At 40.3% G+C, this 14,826-nt stretch overlaps 1 protein-coding gene across 1 annotated transcript in view; it reads left to right on the top strand.

Moving 5' to 3' along the window:
- Positions 1-14,826, top strand: part of C16H7orf50 (chromosome 16 C7orf50 homolog) — a 31,443-nt gene that overhangs the window by 4,445 nt on the left and 12,172 nt on the right. The window contains exon 2 of the mRNA XM_053992052.1: positions 1,771-1,970. Within this exon, the coding sequence (XP_053848027.1) occupies positions 1,771-1,970 (200 nt within the window). The remainder of the gene's footprint in view (positions 1-1,770; positions 1,971-14,826) is intronic.

Genomic DNA, 14,826 nt, shown 5'->3' with positions numbered 1-14,826 from the left:
GCTTCATGGCTCACAGAAAAGTAAACAAATTCATTACATTATTTTTAAAAGAAGATTAACTGTAGTGTGTTGTCTGTTGGACAGCTGCTGTAGTAATCTTTTACAAACACTTTATAAATGACCACCCTCAGTGTTTTCTAGGGCTTTGTGTGGCTGGATTGTTATTTTAGTGAGTACCAGGGTGGCTTTTCAAATGAAAACGTTGTTTCCTGTGTAACAATTCAATTCTACCTTCACCCTAAATATTATTTTGTTCTCAGCATGAACTATAAAATGTCTTCTATACTAATGCAACATATGTTGCTTTTTTGCATGTGTTTGCAATGAATGCTGGCTTTTCCATAAAAGTACTTAAAAAGCATTTTAAACAAGAAAAAGCAACTCCACTTTAGTGTCCTACTTCCATTAGTTCTGATTTCTGCTTTCTTAACCTTTCTTTGGTCTGTGAAAACACCAAGTTGAAAAGATGAGTCAGAGTCAGCTTAGATGATAGGTGAATTGACACTGAACAAATGTTTAAACCCCAACAGGTGTCTTTGGCAAATAAGATTGTGTTCAGGTATTGCCTTGTTTAACATTCTTTGGTTGAATGTCAGCAAGAATAACCTTATTTAGCTCTGTGTCTGGATTTGTGTTTGAAAGCCCTTGACTGACACAAATTAATGCAACACCAAGGATTTGTGAACTTATAAAGTGGTTTTAACCAATCTTGCCATAAAGCAGTTATCTTGTGCATTCAGGTTCTAGTTACAGATTGCTTGAACAGGTGAGGGGGGAGCAGGGAGAGGAGGAAGAGCATTTCTTTCTCACCCAGTTGACCTCCATGAGTGTCCCAGGCTCTAGCATACCTGGCGAGTACCTCCCTAAGACATCTGGGAATGCCTGGAATGAATCCCATCTTGCTATGGAGCAGCATTTTATTTATACACAACATAATCTCACACTGGATTTTTCAGGATAAACACAGTGTTTATAGTCAGATAAACTATTTAAAGCTCTTCATCTGTATGTGAAAAACTTATTTTCATTTGGGATCTACTGATGCATGTATTTATGGTAATATGGTTTTAGATGTAAATAATTAACTGTTCTGTCTGCAAACCTAGAGGAATGTCAACGTTTGTGAGATACATATCTGTGTATACTGAAGATTGTGCAAATGTTTCCTCAAGATTGCTAAATGATCTCCAAGAGGTCTTGGATGAAGGAGGAAGTTGTCACATCTTTGCCCTTGGCAAAATCGAGATGAAGCCTCTGCATGGCAGACAGAGGTTTTCTCAGTCCAGGGAAGTGTGTGGTTACACAACAAACACAGACTGAGGACCTTCAGGAAACCCTGCTGCTCCCACTGAAATGTGTGTGTGCTGAAAAATCATCCCAAAAAACCCCTCCATCCGCTGTGAAACAGCCTCTGCTGTTCACATGCCCCCCTCAGGTTTGAGTGTGGCAGAGCAAACAGCGCAGGAAGTGTTGGAAATGATTTTTAATACATAAGTGGAAGGTGCTCAGGTTCCCGTAGTTCTCAGAGCAGTATCAACATCTATCAGTATCAACATCTATAAAGGGCAGTTTGACAGATCTCCCTGAGTGCAGCATTTGCAGTTCTGGGAGTTGGGCACAGAGGTGATGGAAGTACAGTGAACAGTAAAAATACGAAACCTGAATCTTCTGGTTTTAAATATTACCTTTGCCCTTTAATTACATTTATGCATATTTTGTTCACTTTCCTATAGAATGATAAACACTTCATTTAAATGTTAATTATTTCAGGCTACAAAAGAAGAGGAAGAGCTTATTGCAGAGGAAGAGGAAGAACTTACTCCAGAGGAAAAGAGGAAACTGGAAAGAAAATTAAAAAAAGAGCGCAAGAAGAAGGAGAGACAGCTGATGAGGGAAGCTGGAATCCCCATTAAAAAGGTGGAGCCCAAAAAGCCATCGGGATCTGAGCGGGCTCTGGCCTATTTAACCAGGTAAGAACAGTAAAACCACTGCAGGTGCTGCCTGCAGAAGTAAGCTGTAAAGCAGTAACCCAGAGCAAGCTGTACCAAGCAATAACACATTAAAGGAAATGGCTGCAGTTAAGTACTAAGTTAATGTTTCATCTCAGTTGACACCCTGGAGGACAGTTGATCACCCCATTGTGTTTCTCTTACAGCAACAGCAGAGAGAAGTTAAGTATGGTACAAAACATTTTATAGAAAGGCCAGCTTCTGTCCTGAAGATCTTTTGGTTGTTATATAAATATCACAGGCTTAGCTGCACTTACAGAGATGAAAGGCACATTGCAAAAAAGACTGCATTGAGAAAATGAGGTTTGTTTCTTGAGTGTGCTGTTCTAGGCGAAGGACTTCCAGTTGTTCCTTTATATAAGCAAATTCCATGGAGTGGTTAAGCACTGCAGAGTCTGAATTTAACCACCTGCAGAATGTTTGGCTGTAAGATGGGATTTTGCCACTGTTTTAAAGTTAATAGTGTACAGTGACTGATTTTTGCATACCAAAGTGTACAGCAAGTGTAGTGGCTGATTTCAGATTATTAGCACTCCCTTCATCCAGTTAGCACACTTATTAGAAGACTTAAAATTCCAGCATAAAACAAAGTTAAACTAAAGAACTGCAGCAAAGCGCTCAGGGTACCCCACAGACAGTAAAGAGGTCATGTGCAAACAGGAAGATAATGTTTATTTTGTTCCAAACTGCAAAATATACCCTGGCTGTACGACCTCCAGAAGACTGGCATGTTACAAATAGTGGGTTACCACGTGGAATTAATCCAGGGTTGCATCCCTGCCTGTGCTCAAAACTGAAGCATCCAGACTGTCTGAATTGTTACTCACCACTCACAGTGGGAAGGGAGGAAATTAATTGCATTCCAGGCAGAGGGACATGTGCATTTTTGTTACATAACCCTCAGCATGCAGCGATAGCAAAATGACAATAATATTTTTGATCTGGAAAACAGCTGGAGCAGTTCACCACTGTTTTGAACTGCAAATAGATTGACAGTTAGCTTTGAACCATCCCCTCAGCCTGCTCTCTGGGATGTGTGCTCTGATAAATGGTGGATTTCCAGATAATACATTTCAGGTTTGGAAAGTAAAGGAACAAGCTGTAGGGTTTTGCTTGTTATTCCACTCTTATCTGTATGGATTTTTGCCTTGTTATATGGGAGAATATGAAATTGTATTTGAACTAATATTTGAACAAATTTGATTCTAGAGTTTCACTTAACCTGTACCAAATTACCCTGAAATAGAAAACCAGCTCTGTCATTTGGTCTTGTCATACAGAGTCTATGGGTTATATGTGCAGCAATAACATATTGTGAGGGATTATTTCAGCAACAGACAATTTGAATTTTGTGGACTTAACAGAGGTAGTCATAAGATGCTGATCTGCCAAGCAAACATAGCCATAGTCACCATTCTAGCCCCAAATGTTCCTGGACCATCTTGAACCATTATTACTTATAGAAAAACAGCTTCATCCTCTTAAACCTCAGACCTTTTTGCAGTAAGACTGCAAAAGAAATAACTGGATTTAAATGAATCCAAGGAGTAATATACTAGCTGGGGAAGGGAGACAAAAATTCAGAAAACCCATTGCAAGCTTTCCAGCATATTGAGTGGGTGAAGTATTTCAGTCTACATGCTTTTGCAGGGCTACAGGTGTGAATAATCTGTGGGAGGATAAGGAAATCTTATAGATACAAGAGATTAATATAATTGGAAGGAAACAAAAGAGTGCTGTGGATTTGTGTTTTGCCCCACCCACAATAAAAGCCTTACATGACAGAAGTGTGGGTAAATGAAGTGACATCTGAACTGCCTGATGGCATGTGAATCTCCTGTAGGACAGGTGGAACTCGATGTGATAACTGGAACTGTCATTTTTATTTACTGAGGGGTGTTTGCAGCAGGAGAGCACAGCTGTACAAAGCTGTGCCTCGTGCTGCCAGTCGAGGGGAGTTAATGAAGAGAGCATTGATGGCAGGAATCAGGCACACAGTGTGCAGGGCAGGGCTGCTCACTGCATCCTGCTCTTCCTGGTGCTTGCAGAGCAGCCCTGCAGCAGAGCAGCCCTGCAGCAGTGCAGCCCTGCAGCAGAGCAGCCCTGCAGCCCTGCAGCAGAGCAGCCCTGCAGCAGTGCAGCCCTGCAGCAGAGCAGCCCTGCAGCAGAGCAGCCCTGCAGCAGTGCAGCCCTGCAGCAGTGCAGCAGGATTCCAAGGGCTGAACCGAGGCCCAGGGTCCCCTTGGCAGCACTGCCAACCTGTGCCCCCTCTGCTGGGGTCCCCTCTGCTGGCACAGTGTGCCACAAGCTGAGCAGGTCTTCCAGTTTTCCAGCTTTGTTATTTGATTCTAAAAACAAATGCTCCTTGATGCTTTCCAGTCTCCAGAGGGATCAAATTATCATTTTATTGGAAGGCCGTCCTAGCTGGGAGAGGCTTTTTTCACCATGCAGATGGCATGGCCACATGCAACAGCAGCTGATGCCAGCTCAAACTGCAGCCCCCAGCTGCTGCACCTGAGGAGCTGAAGGGTTTCCCCTGTGAGCTGGGTGACTTTGATAGCCCAGATCAGCTCCTTGCTCGTTTGAACAAAACCAGGCTGAGCATGACCAGGTTTATGCTCCTGATGGAGGAAAAGCAGCCAAATGACTCCTGGTTTTTTCCCCTTCTCTCACTTTCTCTTGGCCTGTGGGAAAAGGAAAGAGGGAAAGAAAAAAAAATCTTTGCTTTACCAATTTTTCTCTCATCTTTTGCTTGGTGAGATGAATTCAGGTGATTCCCAGCACAGTTCTCTTCCAAGGCAGCAGTTGGCAGAGAAATGTTACTGCTGTCAGATCCCCAGCTTGCCCAGGGAGCAGACAGGAAGATCTGAAGATAGAGAGAGGATTAAAAGTGGGGAGCTGAAGCAGAAAGATTATAAAACTCTGAAAAGGGAAAAAAAAAAAAAAAAAAAGTGAAATAATGGAAAAACCCCAGAGTGGTACTGAACAGAAGAGAAAAAAACCCTGTACTGTTACTTCAGAGGAATAGGGAAAAGCAGGAGTGATGAAGTATTAGTGGCTAAATAAAGTACTCAAATGACTTCCTTTTAATGATGACGTGCCTTGTCTCTTTATGATGGTAAGTGATGATTCAGATTTAAAGGGAATACTAGATTGTCTGATTAATGTGATTCTTGGAAAATCTGGAATAAAAATACATCCTTTCCTGAGCATTAGGTGACTTCAAGTGAAAAGATGTTGCAATTCTGGAGAATGGTAATTAGGTTTAATTATAACCTAACTGACCTTCTGTGGTGTTAAAATGTTGGCAGAACTTGTTTGTCTTGGCAAGCCACCCTCTCCTAGAAGCTGCTGTTCTTGTGTTTGGCTTGGAAAGTTCATTGCCATATGGATCTGCACATATGGATTTCTCCATCACCCATCAGAGGAATAGACAGAGATCTGCAAAGACCTCACTAAAGAAATGTGAAACTACAAGATTCATATCATCTGAAGTAGAAATAATAGATACTATCATCTAGATATGTGCTGTGAATTACCTAAGCCTTGCAGTACTATTTATCATGTACTAAAATTTGAAAAATAAGGTGCTGAAGTACAATTATTTTTGAAATTATTTATGCCATATTGTTAGTATATGCCACTTTACTTTATATAGGTCTTATTTTTCTCATTGCCTAATTTAAATTCAGGAAGGATTCAAAGATTGTCAGAGATTTCTTTAGTAAAAAGATGCTTCTAGAATAATTCAAACCAAGGGCATGTTACAGAAAGGGAAAAGTGAGAGACAGGCAGAGTTTCCCATGGCGTGAGGAAATTGTCTGACTCTGCAGATCCCAAGGTGGTTTTTGCTGAGTGTGGTGGCAGCACTGCTGACAGCCCTGGACAACCCAGGGCAGTTGTTTATCTGCAGGGTTTGCACAATGGAAACAGATCCTGGTCCTCAGTCAAACTTTATTACAAACAGTGCCAAGCCTGTGAGATTTTAAAGCTGAAATGTTGTTCTTCCTTTCAACAAATTCAGAAATTCAAGGGCTGTTGCTGGAAGCATTTTATTTTTTTTAATAGTTTGATATTTTTTAAATGTATGTCATATCTTATATAGATGTAGAAATAGAAATAACATGTAGAAAGTATATCAAGTTTTTACTCCTTCTGGAGTAGAGGCCATGTGGAGAAGGGAATCAAGAGGTAGGTTGGTGTTCACTCCGAAGTTTCTGATTTTTGAAGGAACCAGGAGAGGCTGGTGCTGGGCTGTAAAGTGGGCAGCAACATCTGAGATTTGTGGCCAAACAGCTCAGATGATGGTGGTCCTTCAGGAAATCACAAACCCATTCATCCAACCCCTCCTGGGGCAGGTGACTCCATTGGAGGAGCTTCTGCACAAACACGGCCGTGCTCAGTAATGTTGAAAACCAGTTTCTAATTTTAAAGTACCTGGAGTGGGCTTGTGTCACATTTAGTTTCCTTTGTTGATTCATGATGTTTCACAGTCGTTTTACTTGTCACAGCTTACTTTTTTAGCCAGGGTCAGTGATGGCTTTTGATACTTGATTCTGAATTTAAGTAATTTTCATTGCTCCTGGCATATATAGTTATTAATTTCAAACTTGGCACTGATGTTGATGTTTCACCATCAACAGCTTGAGCTTTTAGATATAGTAACTGATAAAATAGAAATCTAAACATACACAGATCTTTTTTATTTCCTTCCAGAGACTGACTCCTTGGGTTGGATAGCAACTAACTTTAGCATTTAATGGCATTTCTCCTTCCCCCACTGTCCAAAACTGAGATCAAGTTTCCTTCCTGATGGGAAGGTGCAGCATATATCTAAGCTCATCAGTTATCTTGAATTTCATAAAATATTGGAGAACTGCTCAAGTAATGAATCTCAATTAGGTAGTAACAAAAATAGTGTGTGAACTTGAAAGAAACTGTTGTAATTAGACACAGCAGTGTTCCTGAATTCCCTTCAACAATTGGGGCTTTAAGGTGTCTTGAAAGAGCAGCAATTCCTCAAAGATTAGGGGAATAGTGGAGGGGAATAGTTTTGCTTTAATAATCCCAGGGTTATTTTTTAAAGGTTCTGGGGCAAGCATTAACTATGGATATAATTAATCTATTCCTGCATGCTTTTAGTCATTTTGTCATATTCATTAGTTCTGTAAGAAGCCTCATGAATCCAGAGTCAGATACAGGATAAATTTGCATTTGAGGTTGTTCTGTTTTATATGAACTTGGGCAGGCATTTGCTGCTATCTGATTTCAAAGGCTTGCACTTTTCCTAATACTCTAGAGATCAGTGAATTTGTTTTAGCACTTCTCCAAGTTTCTGTAATGCTTGACTTCTAATTTTTACCAGGGCCTGACCTGCCTCTAACTGGGATTCCTCTCCTTGACCTAAAGCAGCATGTCTGTAAAGCTGCAAGTTTTCCATTTGATGTTAAGAAAATGAGATCTTCCTCATTTTACAGGCAGCCACTGTCTGTGTTAGTGGCAAAGGAGTCTCAGCTTGCTGAGAGTGAGTTACCTTGTCATTATCCTACACTCCCTTGTGTAACTTCATCTGATGAAGCCACCTCAGTTTGTTTGCAGTTCCCTAGCAGCCCTGACATTACTCACAAGCTCTACAAAGCTCCCTGTTGCAATGCCCACACCTTTCCTATTTTTAGGGTGTGGGTATGCCAGCAGTTATTCTGGTGGGGGTAGGTGGAGGGGGCATATTCACTCCACAGATTTTGTGCTGCTTAGAGCTATTCTGTTATCGTGCTCAAGCACATTATCTTCTGCAGAAGGCAAAGCTTGCTGGTAGGGAATATGAAGCAGAAAAATTGTTTTGCTGTGTTGGACCTGTTATTAAGCAAGGTTTTTTAAATCATGGTGTTGCCCCACAGGTCATAAATAATTTCTCCCATCCTGGTGTTTACATCCAGCTTGTGGCTGAGTGGGTTTGTCAGTCTCACTGCCCCTCCAGTGAAGCAGCACATCCCTGATCTTTCCTCTCCTACTGCTCCTTCCAGTCCTTGATGTGCTCTGTTGCTCCTCTTTGAACTCCTGTGCCTGTGATCCTTCTGGAATTGTGGCACCTGGAAACAAATGTGGTTTTACTGGAGCTGCCTTCCAGCACCACACAGAAGGATAGCTGTAATACATTTTTCAGAGTTTCTCATCCTTCTTCAGCCTCTCTGCAGCAAGTCAGATTCACTCCTGTTTCAGAGTTGACTTTATGATACCCATTTCCAGGTATCAGTGTTCTCATTATCCTCTGATTATTCAAACTGTGCATTTAGGATTCTGTGACTGTCACATTACACTCTCAGCAACAACACTATTCAGCTTCTGCCTGATTAATCAAGATGTCTGGTGGCAGCCTGAGTCGATGATTTTCATTCCCTGTGATAGAGTCATTGACTTCTGGATTCACTTTTCTGTGTCTTGATGGCAAGTGATATGTAGATATGTGTTGGAGACATGCCAGTGTTTTTCTAACCCCCACATGACATCCACAGGATGTCAGATTGTGCAGAAATTGCTTTTAAACTGTTATTAACCTCTTGCTGGGTTAGCTGCTTTTTATGGTTCAAATACAACAATTTCACTGCTTTGCAAGAAGCCCATGAATATTTTACTCTTAATTTAGTAAGATCATGCAGATTACAGTTCCTTATCTATATCTCTGGTCTTTTTCCACTTATAAATAATACAGCTCTCCAGAGTGAGTGAGCCAGACTTTGTGTGAAGAGTGGTCACCAAAAGATAGTCTTCCATTCAAATCCAATTTTGCAATGCAGATGGTTGAAGAGATGCCTGCACTGGCACAGAACAGAAGACAGCGCTTGTGCAGGAATACTTGGGTCTGGAAACTGAATAACCAGGTTAACACTCAGATGAGCCTGAATTAAGAAATTGTGGCTCTCTGCAGATGAGCTCAGGCACTGCATGTTGCTGATTTATAAGTGACAACACTTCTAAGCCAGAGCAGGCACCGAGGCTTCTTGAGCTGCTGCTGAAGATAAACTTGTCAGTTCAAGGTAATGCTGACAAATAATAATAATATCATTTACTACACAAGTCTAAAAACAGCAACCAAAAGAAAGAACAAAAAAACCCTTTTAAGTGGCTCAGAGCCAATCTTAGCTATTTTTACCAAGAATTGCTGGGAAGAAAACAAACCTTAGCAAATATATTCTGGGTATCTGTAATACTATCCTGGAAATGCTCCAGATGGACAGAACTACTGTGTAAAATAGTTTCATTCTAATAATCTCTAGCAAGTCCTCTCCGCAGTCGTGGATTGAATGATGAAGATCCTAGGTACTCCCAAATATTTTCAGATGTATTTTGCCATATCCAGCTTGTTGGATAAGCAGCTCTGATTTTAGAGACAAAATAGGTGTTTGGGAGGTTCTGAGATGTCAAGTTCTAAGACTTCTAAGCTTAGTTATACCTGGAAGTTCTGAGATGTTGCAAGTATTTCTGTGGTATTTTCAACTCATTCAGAAGTAAGTTTTAGAAACATCAATGATTGCGTGATTTTCCAGCCAAATTAGTAAATGCTTATGATGCAACTCATTCAGCTGAGCTTTGGAAGAGCAGCTGGACTAACACAACCTTCCCTCAACCAAACCTTTTATGGTTTAGCTATTATCCTGGATAAAGTACTTCCTATAGGGAATGGGTTTGGAGTAGCTTTCTTACCCCTTTGTTAAGCACTAATGTATGGCTTGAGTGGAGAAGGAAAAGGAAGCTCAGGTCCATGGTAAATTTTCCTCAGTTGGAGCCAGTAGCTCTTCCATCTTTCAGAATCTGCTCATTGTCCTATTTAGTTTATGCAGAGGAAAGAGGTTTCTTTCCTAATTTCCATAACCATAAATGGTCACTAAATTTAACAAAAGAAGAAAAATGGAATAGGGAACTCTAATCCTGCTTTATGGCTCTAAATCAAATTATTTGTATTTCTAAATCTTCAAATTAATTTTATGGAAGGTCACAAGTACACCTCTCAAAGCATATTTCAGTAAAAGCTGTAGAGTGATTTACTTTGGAACCTTCTGTCTCTTTGCACTTCTACCATTTTTTCAGTGTGAAACAAAGCTGTCAAAATATTTACTTGGGCATTTTGTTCAAACATTCTCATATGGAAATAGTGTATTTAATAACATCATTAACATGAATTCACAAATCCTTTCATCTAACATCTATCATTTACCAACTGGATCAACTGAAAAATACCTGACTGCTCAGCCCTGTCTTTAAAGAGCTTTTTATATGTTTTTTTAAAACATACTGTCTCTATCTTCTCCCCATCATAGTTATGATAATTTGCTTTTCCACCATACCTCTCCTGATAGCATATCACAACTGTGTTTCGATAAATAAATGAGAAGTATTTTGACACTGATTTATTTACCCTCCTTATGACAGCTTTTGAGAAAGTGTTATGTTACCCCATTTTTCAGGTGATAAATTAAACAGTGATGAAGTTTGTGACTCACCAAAGTCCCTGTACTCTCCAAAGATCTCCTCTCAGAGAAGTGAGATGAGGGAAAGTAGGCTTAACTTTCTTCTCATCTGAGCACTGCCTCTGTTTTCTTTGGCCCTGTACCAATGTCTGCTCCCAACAGACCTGCAGGACTTGTCTCAATTCCTTCTTTTGAAAGTGAAGTTTGCATGGATTTTGTTCTGTGGTGGCATCTCAAGGCAGTCCTGAAGGTCTCTGGTGGACGTGCAGGGTTAATGGATGAATATTCCAAACCTTTCCATGTTTTCCATGGTTGGGGTGTCCCTCCTGGTATTGCTGCAGGTGACCAGAGCAGCTTTATTCCACTTCATAGCTGCTGATAGAACTAGGAACAAAAATTCCCAAGTTTGCCATGTATGTATGGTGGCCCTTAAGATTATTTATATGCCTGAGGAGGCTTCCAGGGCATTCTTGGTAATTTTTTTTTTTTTTTTTTTTTTTTTTTTTTTTTCCCAAAATTTAGTTTGCTTTTATTTACTGATAATTTTATCAATAGGATGGTTAAAACTTCTGAAATTTTTCACATATATGTTTTCACAAATATAAGTTGTACTAGCAGTAGTTAACTGCTGGACTGCAAAGTGCTTCCTCAGATGGGGAAGACTAGATTACATGTATTAAATCCATGAATACTCGGATAAAAATAGTTAAGGTCTCTTTGTCTGATTCTCTTTCCTGTAAAATAGCATCTTGATTTCCAAACCTGGTTAAGAAAAATTAATGTCTCCTTTTTTAATAACTCATTTTCAGTAAAATAAAATGTAGTATAAATGAATTTTCTTAACAGTTTATTAAATGTAGCCATTAGATATTTATCGCTAACATGTGGCTTTCATCTTTCCATAGTGTTATACAAAAGAGATTGCATCTAATTGAATAATTAAGCAGCTTTAATATATTATTTCGTCTGATATTACTTTCAGAAACCTTGTGAGATGTATTAGGGAGATCCAGAAGTCTTTAATAACAGACCAGTCTGCTTCAGGACTGTATCCTGACAGTAAGGAGACATCATCACTCCTCACTGAAGTGCTCAAAACCTCACACAAGCACTTTGATCTTTTCCATTTGTCTTTGGGGAGAATTTGGCAGTGTTCAGGTCAAATAAAACCAGAATAATTAAAAGAATCCATTTCACATACAAGTATTGCAACTACCTCTTGATATTTTTTAACTAAAAGCAGATGGCAGGGGTTATTTGCTTTATTTTGGGAATATTTCATTTGTAGGGAGGTTGCATTGAAGGAGTGTGAAGCACAGCTTTTTCTCCCAGCTTCTGAAGTCTGCTCTCCCCTGGCTCTCCAAAGTCCCTGCCTCACTCCTGGCTCCAAGCCCAGGCATCCCATCCTCAACCCTCCTTCTGGCTTTGAGAAAAGGCATTTTGTGCTCACCCATCTTCCTCCATTCAGACTAGGTTCTTGACATGGCAGAAGCTCTAAAGGGAGTTTCTGTGTTTTCTCTGTGTCATAAAATTCAGATTTGGGAGAATTAACACCGCTACTCACTTCCTCAGATACATTCAAACTATTCATCCAATGCCCAAATACTCTTCATCGTGGTGAGGAGTTTCGTAGCTCTAGGGAATCATTTAGACCAGTCAGCCAAAGCCAAAATTAAAATTTAAAATGCAATTGGCAATGATTATTAATCAATTAGCTCCAGGGAGCTGTCAAGGCTTCCTAACCAGAGTTAGAATAACAAGAAGTATTTTTGAAATAATAAAACTAGATCCTTAATAAAATTTATCTCCTCCACATTTATTAATACAATGATGCCTAAAAAGGTATCAGTAATTGCTTTTCTATGAATGAAATTGAATTGGAATGAGAGCCATCTGCAGGAAGCAGTAACTGGCAGATCAATTTCTTTAAACATACATGACTTAAAATCTTAGTAGGGCAACACATGTCACAGGGTATTGGAAGAGGGGAATCTTACACTGCCCTAAACACCTTGGTGTGACAGCAGATTTTATTATGCAGTGAGAGATAGCTGAATATCTCAGCTAAATCTAAAAAATGTGAGTGGGCTGTGAAGTGCTGAACACTTTTAGATTGATATTGATATTGTCCCTTTGTAGAGCTCTTCTGCAAAAAGAAGAGTAAATCATTCTGTAAGGTTACAGCTTGGGAGATTCAGATGCCATGGAGTCTGCAGCATTCCATCCACCTCTGCCATACTTCCTGATGAATGCAACTGTGGGATGTCCAGGCTGGGATGTAAAAAATGACAAGGATGGCTGACATGTCTTTTTGTTTAGTTATTTTTTTAAGTTTCTGTATATATTCTTGTTGGTCTAGAATAACTCCGAATGTGGAACTTCTCAGATGCACTGTAAGAGCCACTTGTGGGATGGGTTATTTGAAGAGGGCTACATTTTCCTGTAGCAAAAATGAACTTTGCCTAACTAGCCAGCAATAAAAATATTTAGAACAAAAAAGCCCTGCAAGTGTAATTTCTGCAACAGTGCATCAAGGGCTGGTATCCAAATTAATAAATAGCAGTTCTTCAATACTGTCTGAGAGAACTCACTTAAGTAAAGGGGCTCAGTAGGAATTTGACAATCCAGTATTTGGCAGTTTGACAGTTCTATACCTACAGGACATTGCCATCAGAACAAGCCAGCTCTGTAGAAGAGTTACAGGGCCAGTCCTGCAGCACAGGCTCAAGGTTCAACTTCCATTTGAAGGGAGAATTTCCCCTTTCCTGGAGGATGCATGAGGGGGTTCCTGGGTACCACAAGGGATGGGATTGATTTGAGGCCAGTTCTTTGTCAGGGTTGTCAGGCAAGGAGAGGACCCTGGTGGTGTTTGTTCACAGATGCTGCTGGCACCCATCCTGCCTGGCCATCCTCCAGACTGCTGGGCTGGGTTTCACCCCTCAGGTTCACTGAGAGCATGGTCCACCCTCTAAACAGCTCCTGTTCCTCAAAGACCTGGAGAAACCCCACTGGGAAAGGTGCAGGAAGAGGATTTGAATCTTGTGGGGAGGAGAGGCCAGCTGGGACTGCTGGATGCTGAGGCAGAAAGGAAAGATATGCCTGGTTCTGGGATTTGGTGCAGGTCAGCATTTGGCATCTCCTCAGCAGAATGAGAGCATTGCTTTTCCTTGTTACAGTGAAATGCTGCTCTGGACTCTGGAACTGCAGAAATCCCTTGGCTGTGGAAATCCCTTAGGCTTTTGCAAAGAGAAAAAACACACAGAAACACCCAACGTGACAAATTGAAGACATCTGGGTAGAGAAGGGCAGCCCATTTGCAGCAGTGCTGCTGATCAGTGGCCCAGCTGGATTAGGCACCTTCCCAGGGTGCCAGCATCACTCTGCAGCCTCAGGGCTTCCTGAAACAGCCCGTGCAGAACTGGGAACACAAACCTTCAGCTCAGTGTAATGAGCACTAAATTGGTTCTTGGGTGTCCTGGCTGGTTCAAAGCAAAACCAATCAGCCAACAGTCTTCAGTATCCAAATCCTCCTCCAAGTGGCCATTTCTTCATCCCTCCATAAAAACTTTCACAGATAAAGTTTCACATCAAGTTTGTTTCTCTCCCAGCATTATTTTTTAGCATCCCTATATGGAAAACCATGACACTTTCCTACATTTTTTTGTGTTTTATTAATAAAACCCTCCCCTTCCCCCTTTGGGTCCTGTGTTTTTTTGGTGTGGTTTAGTAATTTTTTTTTTCCCCACTGTATTTCTTCCTTTGCTTCTTCTCTTAGTTTTCTTTCTGTCACGTAATTTCTGTCCGTCCCTAACTTTGTTTCTGTTTCTCACTGTTTCTAACTCTCTCTCTCTCTGCTTCTCTATTTCCCTGTATGTCTTTTCTTCTGTTTCTCTGTTTCACTATTTCTAACTATTTATTTGTCTCTCTAGTTGATGCTTTTACTCTTTATTTCTTTTTCTCTCCAGCTTCTCTTCTTTTTTTTCTCTATTCTTTTGTCCTCTTTTTCACTCTCACCCTCTTTCTTTTTCACTGTAACCCTTCTCATTTTTTTACTCTTTGCCATTCTTTTCCTATTTCTTTTCGTCTCTTAAGTCCTCTCTTAAGTCCTCTCTTAAGTGCTCTCTTAAGTCCTCTCTTAAGTCCTCTCTTAAGTGCTCTCTTAAGTCCTCTCTTAAGTGCTCTCTTAAGTCCTCTCTTAAGTCCTCTCTTAAGTCTGTCTTTTTCTTTCTTTCCATCTTTATGGAAACATAAACCCAGTTTGGGTGTTTTTTTGTGTTGTTTTGTTTTGTTTGTTTGGGTTTTTTTGTGATGGCATACTTTTTTGTTTTGTTGTTTGTTTGAACCTTTAAAGT

This window comes from Vidua macroura, chromosome 16, assembly GCF_024509145.1.
Source record: "Vidua macroura isolate BioBank_ID:100142 chromosome 16, ASM2450914v1, whole genome shotgun sequence".
NCBI classification, from domain to species: Eukaryota; Metazoa; Chordata; class Aves; order Passeriformes; family Viduidae; genus Vidua; species Vidua macroura.
Note: the sequence above shows the minus strand (reverse complement) of the source record. Positions and strands in the feature narration are given on the sequence as shown.